This window comes from Gambusia affinis, linkage group LG13 (genome assembly GCF_019740435.1).
Source record: "Gambusia affinis linkage group LG13, SWU_Gaff_1.0, whole genome shotgun sequence".
NCBI lineage: Eukaryota > Metazoa > Chordata > Actinopteri > Cyprinodontiformes > Poeciliidae > Gambusia > Gambusia affinis.
In genome coordinates, this window is record NC_057880.1 from 18,381,938 (window position 1) to 18,397,546 (window position 15,609).

At 36.7% G+C, this 15,609-nt stretch overlaps 1 protein-coding gene across 5 annotated transcripts in view; it reads left to right on the forward strand.

The window, feature by feature from the left end:
• Positions 1–15,609, forward strand: part of LOC122842905 (cAMP and cAMP-inhibited cGMP 3',5'-cyclic phosphodiesterase 10A-like) — a 94,434-nt gene that overhangs the window by 58,307 nt on the left and 20,518 nt on the right. For all 5 annotated transcript variants that reach the window (XM_044137201.1, XM_044137199.1, XM_044137200.1 and 2 more), the window contains exon 2: positions 8,595–8,726. In XM_044137201.1, the coding sequence (XP_043993136.1) occupies positions 8,595–8,726 (132 nt within the window). The remainder of the gene's footprint in view (positions 1–8,594; positions 8,727–15,609) is intronic.

The window sequence follows — 15,609 nt, forward strand, 5'->3', positions numbered from 1 at the left end:
TAGTATTTCCCACCTTTTGTGCTTCATCTAACTTTATTTTTAACTTCTCACTGATTATGAAAATGCCACCACTGAGATTTATTTCCTTAACAACTTCCACACTGAAAAGTGTTGTTTACAAGACTTGGATGCGCTAAGGAATCATGCTGATTAGAAAAAGACAGGATTTTTGAGTTTTTGACAGGCCGTTAACCCGTCATGACCATTTCAGATGAAAACTGTCCCATTCTTGTTGCAAACTGATCGTAGGCCCGACCCAGGTACACACCAAATAAACAACCATGCACGCTTGCTCACACTAATTGAGAAAGTAAATTTAGAGTCACTAATTAACATTAACAAGTCCATTATTATGAACTGTGCCAAGAAAAAGCTGTAATGCCCAGAGAAAAGCGGCTGGATTTAAACCAGAGTCCTAAAACAAAAACAACCATGCAACCACACAAACCCATTAGATGGTTCCGATGAGAAATTAGAAGTGTTTGTGTAGCCTTGATGTGGCATGCAGACATGAAGCAGAGCAGAGCAGAAACTGTTTAAATGTTTACTGTATTTTTATTTTCCCTGACCTCCCCAAACAAAGCTGGTCAGAATCCTCAAACCTCTTTCCAAACACTCAGGCAAAACGTGGCAAACAATAATTAAGTCTAACATAAAGTCCAATTTCTAAATAGAAATACACAGTTCCACATGTCTAATGTTCAAGACTATTTTTACACTTATTTTAAGCCTGCCGTGATTTTTGTCTCCTCATGAAGTTTATTTTTTTAATTTAGCTTTTCCTTAAACTTTAAATATATTCACAACAAAAGCAGCACATCTTTTACTTGAAGATAGTGTGCTTAATCCTTTCCACCATTATTTAACTTTTATCAGCGAAATGACTATTATGTCCTGCTGTGTACTTTAGATAGTCCAAATTATACAGACAATTTTATGCTTGTGTAAACACAAAAAGCATTCCAAGAACTGGTAGAAAGTTGGAATACTTGACTTTCGAATGTAGAAAATTTGAAAACGTGACAAAAAAAACAAAAAACAAAAAAAAAAACCATTTTAGATTTACAACAGTTTTTTTTTTTTTTTACTGTTATACTTCGCTTGTTTGTTCAACATCTCAGCATTTTTTCCTAAATTCAGAAACATTTTTTTTCTGCTTATCATGATGACGCCTTTCCCTTCTGAAGCACTGCCCAAGTGGGAAGGAAAATTTGACTGAGGTCTGAGAAAATAAAAGGAAAATCCCAGCTCAAACCAGTGACCAAGTCATGGCACCTACCACAGGAGTCTCTCCTGTGATTGAGTGAGTACATGTGGTTCCCAGTGGGGTCAACCACTCAGGAACACAGCATGCGAGACGGATCTGGCTGCACCTTTTGATTAGTCGCCACAGTTGCTGGCCCAGCAAACTGACATTTACTCCTCAGTTCGTAGTGTCATTGTGGTCACATTAGCTTGAGCCGTGGCTTAGAAGGCTCTGATGAATGAGTGGAAAGATGTTGGCAGAAACTAACAGGAATAAAAGTTTCTGCAAAAAAAAAAAAAAAAAAACATAGGTAAAGACTGGTGTTAATATTTGTTTCTTTTGACCTATTGGATGTAAAATCCTAATTTCATTGGATGATTCCAGCTGCATAAGTAGAATGAACTTTTTCCTCTTGTATGTTGGAAAGGGACGAATACATTGAATTAAAAAATAAAAAATAAAAGTTAATGTCCAAGTTTCACCAAGTTTTTGTTTATGCGTGGCTTAGCTGCCCTTTCCCCACCGGCTGTTATACACTGACTGAAACAAGGCTGCTCCACTTTTTTGCTCACATTTGCGGAAAAAAAAAAAAAAACAGCCATGGTGTGGAAACCGACTTATGTTTATGAGATTAACAGTTTTTAACATCTGGTTAACATTGGAAAGCTATGAGCTAAATGTCTGTTTTTATGCAGCTAATTGCATCTTGGCTAGCTGAGTAGTCAGCCCAACTGGCTAACTAGCTTATATCAGCTTTTCTCTCCCATTGTAGTGAAATGACAGAATTATTTTTTTAAAGCATAAATAATGTAATTTTGTAAAAGTGCCATTTTTACTCATGATTGTCCTACCATAAACATCTTCATAAAGGCCCATCGGAAGATCTGAACATACAAAAACCTCTTCATGTATTAAAAAAATTAGTGATTAAAACAATTAAGGTGATCTTTCCAGAACAGGTCATGGCTTTGCTGTTAGGAATTACAATATTGTGATTCCAAACATTAACCAATTTGAGCCTGGGAAACAGATCTGCTTGTACCTCAGCATATCATCTAATTAGTTGGTGTTCACATTAAAAAAGGCCTTTAATAGTCATAAACGGAACATAAAAAAATGGTCTGTGATTTGAGGTGTGTCATTTCTTTAATTTTGTCAAACACTCCTGAAAAAATACCAGGATTTATGGTATTTTCATCTCCAAGAGAAAGGATTTTTATTGTTGTTTCACAACTGCATAATATTTAGAGCATCTTAATTCTTTTTAATTAAATTCTGATATGCATTTTATTTAAAAATGCGACTTATTTTAATTGAGGTGATTTAAGCATGAATAAATAGATAAGCAAAAAAAGGCTGCAGATTACTGCCACCTTACAGAATCAACATGTTTTTTTTTTGCTGTTTATGTTTTTGACAGCATATTCCTATAACAAAAAGAAAAAAAAAACTGAATTGGGGTTTTACTTTTTTACCTGTCATAAAACACGTTAATGTCATTTGTTTTTGTAACTGAGTATACTGATACTGATGTCGTGTGTTTGTTGCTCACAGCTCATAACTGATTTAAGGGTCAAAAAAGAAATGAGGGCTTGATAGCCTTCTGCACAACTGCTTGTCCTTTCCATGTGGGTATGAGGCATTTGACTGTTTTTACTCATGTGTACTGATAGATACTTACTTTAAATGTACAAAAGTTGTAATCATAAATGCACGTTACAACCTTGCAAAATTTTGTGTTGAACATTTGAAAATAGGACAGCGATACACGGCTCCCTTTCTAGTTCTCTTAGTCTTTCTCTCTGTCCCCTGCAACTACCTTCACCCCATTCCCCGTGAACTTTTTTCTGATTTATTAAGCTTAATTCTCTCGATGTGCGTCAGAGCCAGCCAGGAGTCTCGTGAGGCATTGCACACTTAAAGAGCGGTGCCTTGTGTCTGGACAGTGTCAGACTGTATCGCCCTCCTCCACCTCCTGACTCTTGTCCTACCCCATACTCTATTCGCCTCATTCGCCTGCAGCCACAAAATTGCCACATACACCGTCACACACATTCAGTGCAGTTTGAGATGTCTTTTGCAGATCAAAATATTTTTGAGGAAATCAAATCATTTTTGCTTGGAAAAATCCTGAACATCTTTGGATTTTATGATGTTGCATCCACAAAGTTCAATAAATTTTCTTTGGATTTTATGTGAGCAGTGCAGAATTGTGCAATAGGAATAAAAGGTTTTTCCCAAAGGTGACAGAAATTCTTCTTTGACTGGGCTCCACCTTAAAACACATATATTCAAGATAAAGAGAAAATAGACAAGGACACAATAACTACTAATAAAGCCCAATCATACAAAGCAACCAAATTAAAACAGTCCTAAAATGGGTAATATAGCTTAAATAGGGTAATTGCATTAGGAACAAATGACTTTTTATAAATGTATTTCCTTTTCTAAAGCTGGAAGGGAATGTGATTGGTTTCCTGAGCAAAAAGACATTATAGAACTCAGAGGCCTTAGAACCGAATCAGTAATCTTGCTAGACTGGTTAACCATGACGAGAGGATTTCTTTTTTTTTTCTTCATTGTGATGAAATTGTACCAGGTGGAGATAGTCAATATGAGAATGAATTCAATCAATGGCCGGCAAACCAATTCCAGAACATTTTCATTAACATGGAATGCATTCATTTTCCTCAGCAGGCGTAGCTTTTTTGTAAACGTGGCCCACATCCTGGGAAAAGAGAAGCAATTGACCATTTCTATGCCAAGGTATTTAAAGGACTTAACCTGCTCCACTGCCTGGCGTTGGGTGATCAAAGGCTTAAGAGAACAATCTGATTATTTACTCTTGCTTGTAGAGCACAACTCAGTAGTTTTGGTGACATTTAGAGCTAAAGCATCGTCAATTAAACAAGTCTGAATTAAATCCATGCTAAGAAAATCACTTATATAATTTACTTTAAAAAAATCTTATGAGTCTTTATGGCTGGTAAGTTAAGTTAAGTTAAACTAAACCTATTTATCATTTTAACTTCTGTTCTAAGATGCACATGCTTCAAAATAGTATAATATGAGCTTACTTTCTGGTCCATTATTGCTACAACTAAATGTAGTAGTATTAGCTGTGTAGCTATGATCTATTTCAATTAGTGCAATAGTAAGCGTGTGTTAGCATATTTGCAATGGACTGAGTGAAATGGTCAAACTTTGGTTCTTCAGATTATTAAAAGCATCCCTTATTAGCTTTTTATATAACAAATCTGTTTTTAGTCTGAAGAGGTTATTGCCACCAATTGAAGTTTCCTCTTTAGAAGTCTGATCCGATAATTAAAACTTCTGTTTTGTCTGTGTCCCTCGTGCAGTTTTGCTTTATGCAAGCGCCCGTACCTTTATATCTGCAGTGCTTCACTTTACATGTGTGTGTTTTCTGTCAGGACACATGGCTTCCAGCTGCTTGTTCTGCTGTGAATCATAGCAAAGGTTGAGTCTGCACTGATACAGCTGATAACCAGGCTTTCCGTGAGAAAGCGTCATAACAACAATCAGGGCCGTCTGAACACAGCAGTCAGTATATTTATGTTATCTAACAGCACATACAATAGGAGTGCACCTTAAATTAAAACTCTTTTAGCTCTCACATCTGACTTGTTTTTGTTCATTGAGCAATTTTTACTTTTTTATACTACTTTTTTCTAAGACTTGACACTTCATTTATTATTAGTTAGAAACAACAATTTTATTTTATTTTTCTTTGATTCTTTTCTGATTATTCCTTCATATTATTTCAACCAGTCTGAAATTTGGGTTTTGACTTAACTAACTTAGAACTTTTTCTGTACCGGTATTTTATATTATTTTTCAGCATTGTTTTTGTAAATTTTCAGTCACTCTGCAATGATTGTGGTGTTTCATGATCCAGTTCCAGCTGAGGCATATGGTGCTACATTAGCCTTACTTTTCTCTACAGAGGAACTCATGGTGACTAAATTAGGGATGGGTAGTAAGTAGTCTCGAAAATATATTAAAGTTCCAAAAGCGAACGATAGAATGATACAGGGTTTATAAAACAAGAGGTATTTTATATCTTTTAAATTTTCTGATCTTAATCAATATTAAACAACAAAACCAGAGACATTGCCATGGTTAAAAAAGGCCCTGCAGTGTTTAACTTTTAATCTGAGTAAAATCATGTATTTTCTGCCCCCCCAAAAAAATACAGTTAATGGTTATTTAGTTATGAAATGTATGAGTTGGGGCCACTCTGTAGGATTTTATTGTAAATTCAAATAGTAAATGTATTTAACCTTGAATCAAAAGATAAACCTCGCCTGGAAAGGCATCTGAATTAATCAATCGACACTAATCAGTCGACTTAGCAATTGCTGCTGTGATGTTCTGTCAAGGCATTCAAAGTCTTTGAAAGTCTGTTTATGTGAAAGTTCATTCTTGTCCAATTAGAAAGAAATTGCACAAGTTTTGAATTCCATGAGAAATGTGCAAGAATGAAGCCTTTTGCGCTCTAAGAAAAACACAAAGGCCAGCCTGAAGGTTGCATGTGAGAATGTAGAAAAGAAGCATAATTTCTGAAATAATTTTCTTTGGACAGATGAATCTACAACTGGATTATTTAGACAACAGATCTAAACATATAGCAGCGGTGAAGCATGGAGGTGGAAGTGTCATGCTTTGGGGATGCTTTGCTGAAGCAGAACCTTGTCAGCTCATCATCATGGGTAGAATCCATCATCTGTCATATCAGAGGGTGCTGGAAAAACATGTGAGAATATCTGTAAAAATATTACAATTGAAGCAGAACTGGACAATACCTCCCAAAGATACCAGTAAACCCACCAAAGACTGGTGGAAAATTGAGAAGTGGGAGTCATGGCCTACACACACTCACACGCAAACACACATAGCTGGGTTTGACTTGAGGTGAACATCCCGAAACATTCAGCCCTGAGGAAATTGGCATTTGGGTTCAGTATTTTCCACTTATAAACATTCTTTCTTGCTATAAAATGTAGTACTAAAAATCGTTTGCAAATGGCCTTATAAACCCTTCCTTCATGCTGGCAGCAGCAACAGTTGCTTCCCTGAGGTTATTATTGTGTTGACACAAATTTGTGTTACAGATTGACTGTCAGTTCTAGTAAAGTTATGACGTCTCACGAACACACAGTCTGCGTTAGTGTTTTGGCTAAGTTACAGCTGAGTAAATGACAATGAATGGACCAAGTGGTTGTTTTCACTCTTGTCTCAGTAACATGGTAAAACTTAAAGATGGAGCCGCGGTTCTGCTTGATTTTGTCTATTTGCACGAATTACCCAAATGGTCATGGTTTCTGAGTGCGAATTCTTCTCACAGGCAAACCTTCCATTAAAACAACTTTCTCTCATCAATGATCTGACAAATGGCTCTTTTCTAACAACAAAGTCAGTAAACAGCAGCACTTAGTGAGTTCTCAAGAACATAATTTGTTATTGAGCGCATGCGAGTTATCCTTTATTGTTATGCCTGCGTTTTGAGGCTTTACAGGAAACATAAGAGAGCTAGCTGGCCCATTGAGGTTTTAGATGAAACCTGGTGTCTGCAACACAAAAGTTTTCTGATGAGATGGTTAAGGATACACTCTGGAATCCAGTTTGGTTGCAAAATTATTCATACCTTTTGAACCTTCTACATATTTTGTAAAGTTTCCAACACAATCTGCAGTGTGCCTTTGGGTTACATTTTATGTGACAGACCAAAATAAGTACTAGAAAAGCCCTGGCAAGGAGAGCATTTATTAGAGAAGTAGCCAAGAGGTCCAAGGAAGCTCATTAATGGAAAAGTGATAAAAATCAATGTTAAAGGAATTCCACTTGTAGTTACCCACAATCCTGAAAGCAGGAAAGACTTGATGGGAAGATGGATGGAGATAAGTAAAGAGAAATTCTGAAAAACAAAAACTTGTTAGGGATTGCAAAAGAGAATCGTTTTACCTTCCAGCAGGATAATAACCCTAAATATTCAGCAAGACAACAATAGAGTCAAGCTGTTGTAAGGAATCAAAATTATTTTCAAATTTTCAGTTAACATTTTAGTATATTTTGTTTTTATAAAAATATGCTGTCTTTGTATCATCTCCCTACTGATTCACACTCCCACCCCTGAGGATGGCTCAACCCACATGTGATGTGTGGTCTTGCTTTGAAACGTCAGCATCTGCAAAAAAGCAATAAAGAGCAGAGGAGCAGTGGCCAAGCGTCACCCTGGCGAGTGTGAACCGACGCATGCTCAGTCCAAAACAACCCGCAGTAGACAGCGCCAGTCGGACATGAAACAATCAAAACTGCAAAGGCATGAAATGAGGGAAGCATGAAATGACCAGCAAACGCAGCAACAGTGCCTAGTAAACTCTGGATTTTAACACACAAACATGGATTAAAAAATACAATAAGTCTGTTCAACCGTCTGAAATTTAAATGTGGAAGGATCTTTTACAAAATGGCACAGAAAGGGAGAGAATTTATTCAATATATTTGATATCTTACTAAAATGTGGTCAAATTTGTTGCTCAATTTTATTTATTTATTTGTTATGTTTGTGATATGTATTGTAATTTAGCTTGAATATTATTTTTCTAAATAATTTTAAGTATTGATGAAGAATTTAGTTTTTATATAATTTGATATAGTATTCCACATTTGCATTAGTAATTTCTTGGGTATTTTGAGTGAATGTTTAACAGGAAGGTGTTGGAGGGCAATGTAAAAGTTTTAAAATATAAATAGAATTAATTTTCCAAGTGCAACAGATTTGTTGATTTTCCATACTCTATGCCTTTAAAAAACAATGTTGATTCTAATATTGATCATATTAGAATAAAAAAATCCATTATTTTATGGCTTTCAAAATGTTGATTATAATTTTTTCTGAAATCAAGAATCTGTTTAGAGGAAGAAAAGAGTTAGGCCTAAATTCAATGGAAAATATGTCACAAATTCATTCAGTTGCTCACTGGGAACTATTTTGTAAAGAACAATATGCAAAACTTTCAGTTTCATCTTCTTATAATTATCAGAGGCTAGAAGACACATTTCAGAAACACTTAGCAAATTTCTTCTCTAAAAATATTGCATCACTTTCCCTTCACTTCCTAGTTATGCAATAGGTTGTGTTAGTTTGGCATCAGTGTTTGTGAGAAAGTGGAAAAACTATGAATACTGTTGTGTCTCTTATCTGCACTTTTCATACACTTCCGTGATTTTTATGCAACATGCCCAAACAATCTGTTGGTCGGGAGAAAATTGGTAACAATTCAAGAACTAGCAGATGTTTATGTGTTTGGTGTTTTGTTTTTTTCAGGCTTGACAGATGAAAAAGTGAAGGCCTACCTCTCGCTGCACCCGCAGATGCTGGACGAATTTGTGTTGGAGAGTGTGAGTGCTGAGACGTTGGACAGATGGCTGAAGAGGAAGACCAGCAGCAGGCCTGCAGGTACTGCCGTCCCACACGCAGAACGACACATGCAGAGACGCTGGCTGCAGCTCTCGGGATCACTGTAACATTCTGATTGGATCAGCAGATTTCACTCGGCTTCACTGACGCACAGTTGTAATTTCTGTAAAATTTTGCCTGTTTGGAGGTTTGCGCTCTCCGTCAGCAGCGCATGGGATCATTCAGGTAGCTTTTAGCAGACTCAAAGGTGGAGGCAGGTCTTTTCAATACCCTGATCTTCTACAGCTCAAACACCTCAACTTCACGTGCGTCTTTTTGTTTAATTGTGGGAATTTGCGACACGCAGAAGAGAGGGAGAGTGCGCGGGGCCTGTCGGGTCTTTACAGGTCATTACATGTGTTTGAGCGGGCCGAATTGAGTTTGTGCCGCGCGCTCCACACACAGCCGACTGTTTCTCAGACCGACCACATCTATCAAGGGCCCACAGGGCTGGCACTCTGCCCAGTCGAGCTGCTGACGTCAGAGGCGACCTCCAGAGACATGCAGCCTACTGAAGGAGGCCCAGAGGAGGGGTGGGGACGGTGGCGGTGGTGAGGAGGCTGTGCTGGCTCGGGGCGTGGGCCCTGCTGGAGGAGGAAACTGGCATAGGACAGATTTGTCACATTTCGGAGCTGCCTTCTACATGAGGTATTCCATGTTTGTTGCCGCCATGTAGGGAGCCTGGTGTTTAGAGTCTGGGAATGTGTTTTTAATAGTTTCCTGTATGCTGTGTGAGTCCGTGTTTGGTTTGACTGATCCCAAACGGAGACGATCATGTTAGTAACTCTTGCTCCCGCCAAGTTTTATGAACGCAGTTTAAACCTGTTCAAATCACACCGCTGATTCACAAAAGATATATTCACATGGTAAAAACTTTTATTTATGGGTTTAAGTACATATATATATATATATATATACACACACACTCAAATTACCAGAGATAAAATCCGCTCATTGTTTCTGCTATTGCTTTTTATTTATTTATGGGTTAGCAATAGAATTAAGAAATTGTGATAAATTTATACTGAGTTAAGTTTATGGTATGATTTTTTTAAATCAATCTATTGTCTAATATTTCAGTTAATTTAAGTAATTAAAACCACTAATGTTGCTCCAAAAATAATAAGCAAGAATTTTGTTTATTTATTTTAAATACCTGAATTTGATATTTATTGCAAGTTGAAACACTTTTAATTTAAAAAGTAGCCTACAAGTATAAAGTACTAATTCCATTATGTTTATTTAATTTCAATTTATTTATTTCGGGGATAACCTCTTGAGATGTAGCATCTAATTTTTAAGAGAGCTAAAAATACAATTATGGTTTTTTTTTCAGTACTTAAAATAGAAAGCAGAAATACTCATTGAATTTCAAATATAATAAGGCTGAACTAGAAAAAGACAAACAAATAGAGCTAATAAAGTGTCATAAACCAATTATAGTTTAATTTTGGCAGCAACAATGAAGCTGCCTTCAAGATTACTTAGCTAAATAGCGAGACATAGCAAAAACTTAAGTAAAAGTAATATAATAGTTTTAATAAGAATGTAAGAAACATACAGCTCACTTAGAAATGTCTGTGTTAATTATAGTTTTTTGAACGTCGTGAAAATCACAAGCATGTATTTTGAAGGTGGTCTTGGGCTTCTACTAATAGCTTTCCCTTTTAACTAATTTAATATAATTAATAGGTTAATAATTTTTTAAGTCAGATTGTGCATTCTAAAACATAAGAAATTTTATGTTGTATTAGTTTTTCTTATTTTGAACAATAATTTTGCAAATTACAAAATAAAATCTGAACAGAAATTTTCACTTTTAAGTATGAATCACACCTCCAGCTTGACAAAAACAGTTCCTGAGATTTATGTTTGCACAAAAAAGGGAAGTCTTATTTTTTTGAATGGCAAATAGAGTTGGACTGTACAGAAAAGGAAAAAAAAAAAAAGAATCATGAGTGTAACAAAATATGATTGCGAAAACTGTTAACATTTCCGTGCAGCTCAGAAGCTTGTCTGTTCTCTATTATAAATTGTGAGAACAAGACAATAAAAAATTAATTCGGTCGCCTGCTCCAAGTCTGCACAACATGTGCAGACATGAAGTTATTCAATAAGCTGAACATATGAAAGTTTCCAAAAACAGTTATTAGGGGAAAATATGGCAAACAGACAACTTGTTTTCATACAGGAAATTCAGCAGCTTTATCGTAAGTAGCATCTTTAGTAGCATCTGGTGCTGTGAACCTCACCTGACTTGAACTGCCTCCTGAATTTAGATCACTTTTGGAAACCATGAAAAACTTTCATAATATTTCTCATTCAGCAGTGAAGTGGACATTTTATCCTGCAGGTCTGTTGTTCAGACAGAGTCAACCAATGAATGCAGCCGAACCGAACTGATGTGCAACAGGCAAAGACTAAGACAAGTACCGCCGCAGGTTCAGACACTAGGATTTCAAAACATATGTCAAAAAGTTTAGAGAAATAAAAGAAAAGTTAAATTCATTAAAAATAAATCAACTAAAAATAGTGAAGATTTTTTAGTTGGTGCCATTAAATTAGTTACTTGTATATAATTCACACCTTTGTATAATAGCTTAAGAAATGCAAGTTTTTTATTCCAGTCTTGAAATGTCTTATTCCCAACATGAAAGTTGACATTTTTTATGTTGTGAGCAAGTTGTGCTAAAAGGAGTTGGCTCTATCAACGAAGCTGTTTATGCCTAAAATGCAATCTCATTGCTAAACGTGTTGCAGCATCACAGCTAATGTCAACAAACACAGGCCACATTTCTAAAGAAGTTTTTTTTTTAAAGGAAGTTACATGAATGATCCTAAACAACCTGATAGCTGATCAGGCATAACAGCACTTTAATGGTTGAGTAACCTAAATAACAGATTCAAAACACAAATATATTTGTTGTTTTTTTCATATGTTTATTTATTCAATAATTGCATAAAGGCTTTTTGAATGAAAATATTGCATATTTGTCAATATATGATGCAATTAATTAAATTAACTCTATTAAGAGTCTTAATCAAGTCCCACTGCAATATTTTACATATTCAGCATTTTTGATATCACAAAGTAGTACGGTAAGTACCAGACAGATATTCACTAATATGAATTCGGCACATATGTAATATTTCTCTAGCCTTCATTAAGAGGCAGGAGTACCACCAGACAGGTGGTCACTCCATCCCAGGACAACAAAAGACTGTCATGTTTTTTTCTTTCAGAATTATAGTATGAAAAGATATAAGAGCCTTCTTTCCACGAGTGCTTGTTGCTATTTAGTTCTTTGTGTGGTGACTTCACTGATCATCCATCGTGTTTCTGTACGCCCTTGTTCCTAGTGGGTTTGGGAGGGGAGCTGGTGCTTATCTCCAGCTAACGTTCCGGGCGAGAGGCTGGGTTCACCCTGGACAGGTCGCCAGTCTGTTGCAGGGCAACACAGAAACAGACAGGACAAACTACCATGCACACACACACTCACACGTAGAGAGAGACCTGTGTGAAGAAGCCAGAGTACCCAGAAATAACACACATGCTCCGTGCAGAAAGACCCCGGGCCGGGAATCAAACCCAGGACCTTCTTGCTGCAAGGCAACAGTGCTACCAACTGCATCACTCTGCAGCCTGCCTTCACTGATAAGAAAAAGATTTTTTAATTTCCATTCAGCTGGTCATTAGCTAGAGATGATCATTGTGTGAACTTCTTTTCAACAGCTTATTTCTTGCACTAAATTGCTCTTATTTTGTTCTTTTCTTGCATTTACAATGGCAAGATGTACCATTTTCATAGTAATTAGTTTATAGATGTAATCAGTCCATAGATGAGATGTGATTTATGTATGTAATCACATTATATGACCATATAAATACCATATACATATGTGTTTATTATTCAGGAAGAAGAGGGACGTTTTGTGCTAAATCAGAGTAGCAGCTCTAGTATTGCACCATCTGTTTGTCTCTGTGCTCTCCTCAGTAATATTACTCACTGTACTTCCTCTGTTAGACTACGATGAGCAGACCACTCGGCTCCACTCTGACGGGTCTCTGTAGGTTCCTCTCGTTGGCCATAACCACTCACATTACAAGTTACATCTAATTTTTGGTTCCTCAAACAGCCTGAAAGGTCAGACTGATGACGGAAATATATGAACTGAAGACATTTCCCTTTTCTTTTGTTGTGCAGCCATGTTTAGTTCAGTCCATGATGGCACTGGTGGGAGGAAAAACAAGATACATTCAATATCTTGTTTATATGTTATTGTTTTTTTAGGCCAGGTCTTTTAGCGATTGATCTGATATTTTTATGCGTGTACCACCACCAGCAGCAAAAGGAGGAGGAGGAGGAGGACTTGTCATCATGTGATCGTCACTGAGATAACCGCTGCTTCCTGGAAGCAATCCCTGCAGCCGGGCTTGTTCTCACTTATCATGTGACAGACAACATTGGATTACATAAATCAGTTTGTCCGAGCATGAACACACGAGTTGTGTGTGTTTGCATGCATTGGTGTGTGTGTGCGTGCGTGTGTGTGTGTGTGTTTTAGCATTTCTCACCTTAAAAGGTCCAATTTTGCAATAAATACTACGTTGTGGGGACCCACTACCCAGGCTTTGAGCCTAATAAGAAGGGCTGTTTTTGGGTCAGGATCAGGCTATAGAAATTAATAAAAAATACACAAATGGAAGTCAATAGAAAGTCCTTGTAAAAATAGATTATTGTATGTGTGTGTCTAGAAAGGTTATATAACTGCCTGTAATTCAAGAAAAAGCCTCCACTTTTATGCAGCTGTCTTTATTAGAAATTTAGCTTCTCCTAATGGCAAAATTTCATCTGTTTTTTTTTTTCCTTCTGGTCATCATACTTTTTTCATGAAAATTATTTTTAAAACACAACTTAGGCATGTTATAAGAACATTATAGCCCAAATGAGAATGTGCTTATGTGTCACTGACTTTGTTTACGTTGCTTTTCGATGTATCGTGGGATAATTAATTGCTTCCAAACTCTCTGCTGCGTCCATCCAGAAACGCCTCGGTACTTGACTGCAGCCTCACACACAGACACAAGCTCATAGAGGAAATCTAACGCCTGCTTCCGTTCAGCTTCAGTTCTGAAATTTCAGCTCACAAAGGTGGAGCTACTCAGTGAAATCTGGTTGACGTTCAAAAATCTCTGTTTGAAAAATTTATTTTTATTGGTTTTGGATTCTGATTGTGAACTACGAAAAGCTTACGTTTGAAATTGCAATACTTTATTACAGCAGCGTCTCTAAAACATTTATAAAGAACCATTTATTTTATTTTTTAAACTACTTTCTTGTTTATATGAAGGATAAATACTGGTTACTTTTATTAGAAATTCAGTTAAACATAATAAAATTGATTTTATGTTTTGATTTTTGTTATCATTTTCTAAAGCAACAAATGGTTAACTGGCTTTTAAGGATGGGTAATGGAAAACTCTAAGGATAAGTGAATCACTGGGCTTGGGCTTTTTTTGTTTCAATACCAGAGGGAAAAAGCCTGGCTGAGCTTTTTAGCAGCTGATGCTGTTTCCTGAGTTGTATTTAGAGGCTGATCAGAAGCACACAAAGCTGGTTTTGTGTACCAGAAGCTCACATCTCAGGACTGTGATAACAGACCTGGCTCACCTGCAGGGCTTTCCATCAGGAGGATGCAGCTTCAAGAGCTCAAATCACTTGCTCTCTATGGAACTTTAGTGACCTAGTCAATTATTTTCTGCTTGTTTGCTCTTAACATCCTTTCATTATTCATCGGCTGTACAGTCGTAGCAAGATGTTTAACAGAAGCCATGTAATAATGTCAATTAAACAATGTCCCAATTAGTTTTGTTTGTTTTTTTTTTAGGCTTTTAGCTCAGAGCCCTAATTGAAAGCTTTAATAACAGTATAATAGCCATATTGGTATATAACGTTACATAAAACAAAGGCACCAGCTTTGGTTATGGCAGCATAGCAACCACCAGGTCAACCACGAGGTGCTGACCGCTGAGTCACTCCTGGTTAACCGTCCTGTGGGACGCCAGGATCTGTGGCGGCGGATCAATAAAGCTCCCATTAAGCGCTGTGCACATTAGACCCAGCTGACTGAGATGCTCGTTTTCCTGTGAACCATTAAAGAACATGTATGGAGCTGTTCATATCCTCTGCGTGCATCTATACATCATGGGTTACAACTTCTCATTATAAATCATTAACTCTGAGCTGATGCATCAGATCTGTGCTTTTATCCTTCTGCTGACATGTGACATCAGTGTGAGGAAATTGCTCTAAAAACAGAAAAAGAAAGTATTATTTTGTACAACATATGGAAGCTTTTGTGGAGATTTTTTATTTCTCTAAAGAAATATTGATAAGAGACACAACAGTATTCATAGTTTTTCCACTTTCTCACAAACACTAATGCCAATTGAGTAACATAGTTACTTAATTGTGCTATAAAATGGCAGTTTTAAAGGAACTAATGAATAAGTTCTTTGAATTGAACAACTTTGTTAAATGTCAAAGTCGACCTCCAAACTGAACACTGTGTAATAAATTTTAAACCAGTGTGACACAACACATACAAATCTTCTAACAAAAAGTTCACAAGAAGTTTAAACAGTTCCATAAAGTTAGAAGAAGTGCACATCCCACAGGTCTGGAGAGTTGCTACACAGTCCTGTTTGGTGTTCACTGCCAACTCTGCTGCCAGGATATTTTCTAAGAACGTGTCAGTGCTTTCTTTTCATATTTACTGAAAGCATAACAACTCCATGCAAATATGAGATGGTATTAAGCGACTGTTGCATAGCTGAGTGTTTCAAATGATGACCTACGCATTCACCTGAGGCACGCTCCCT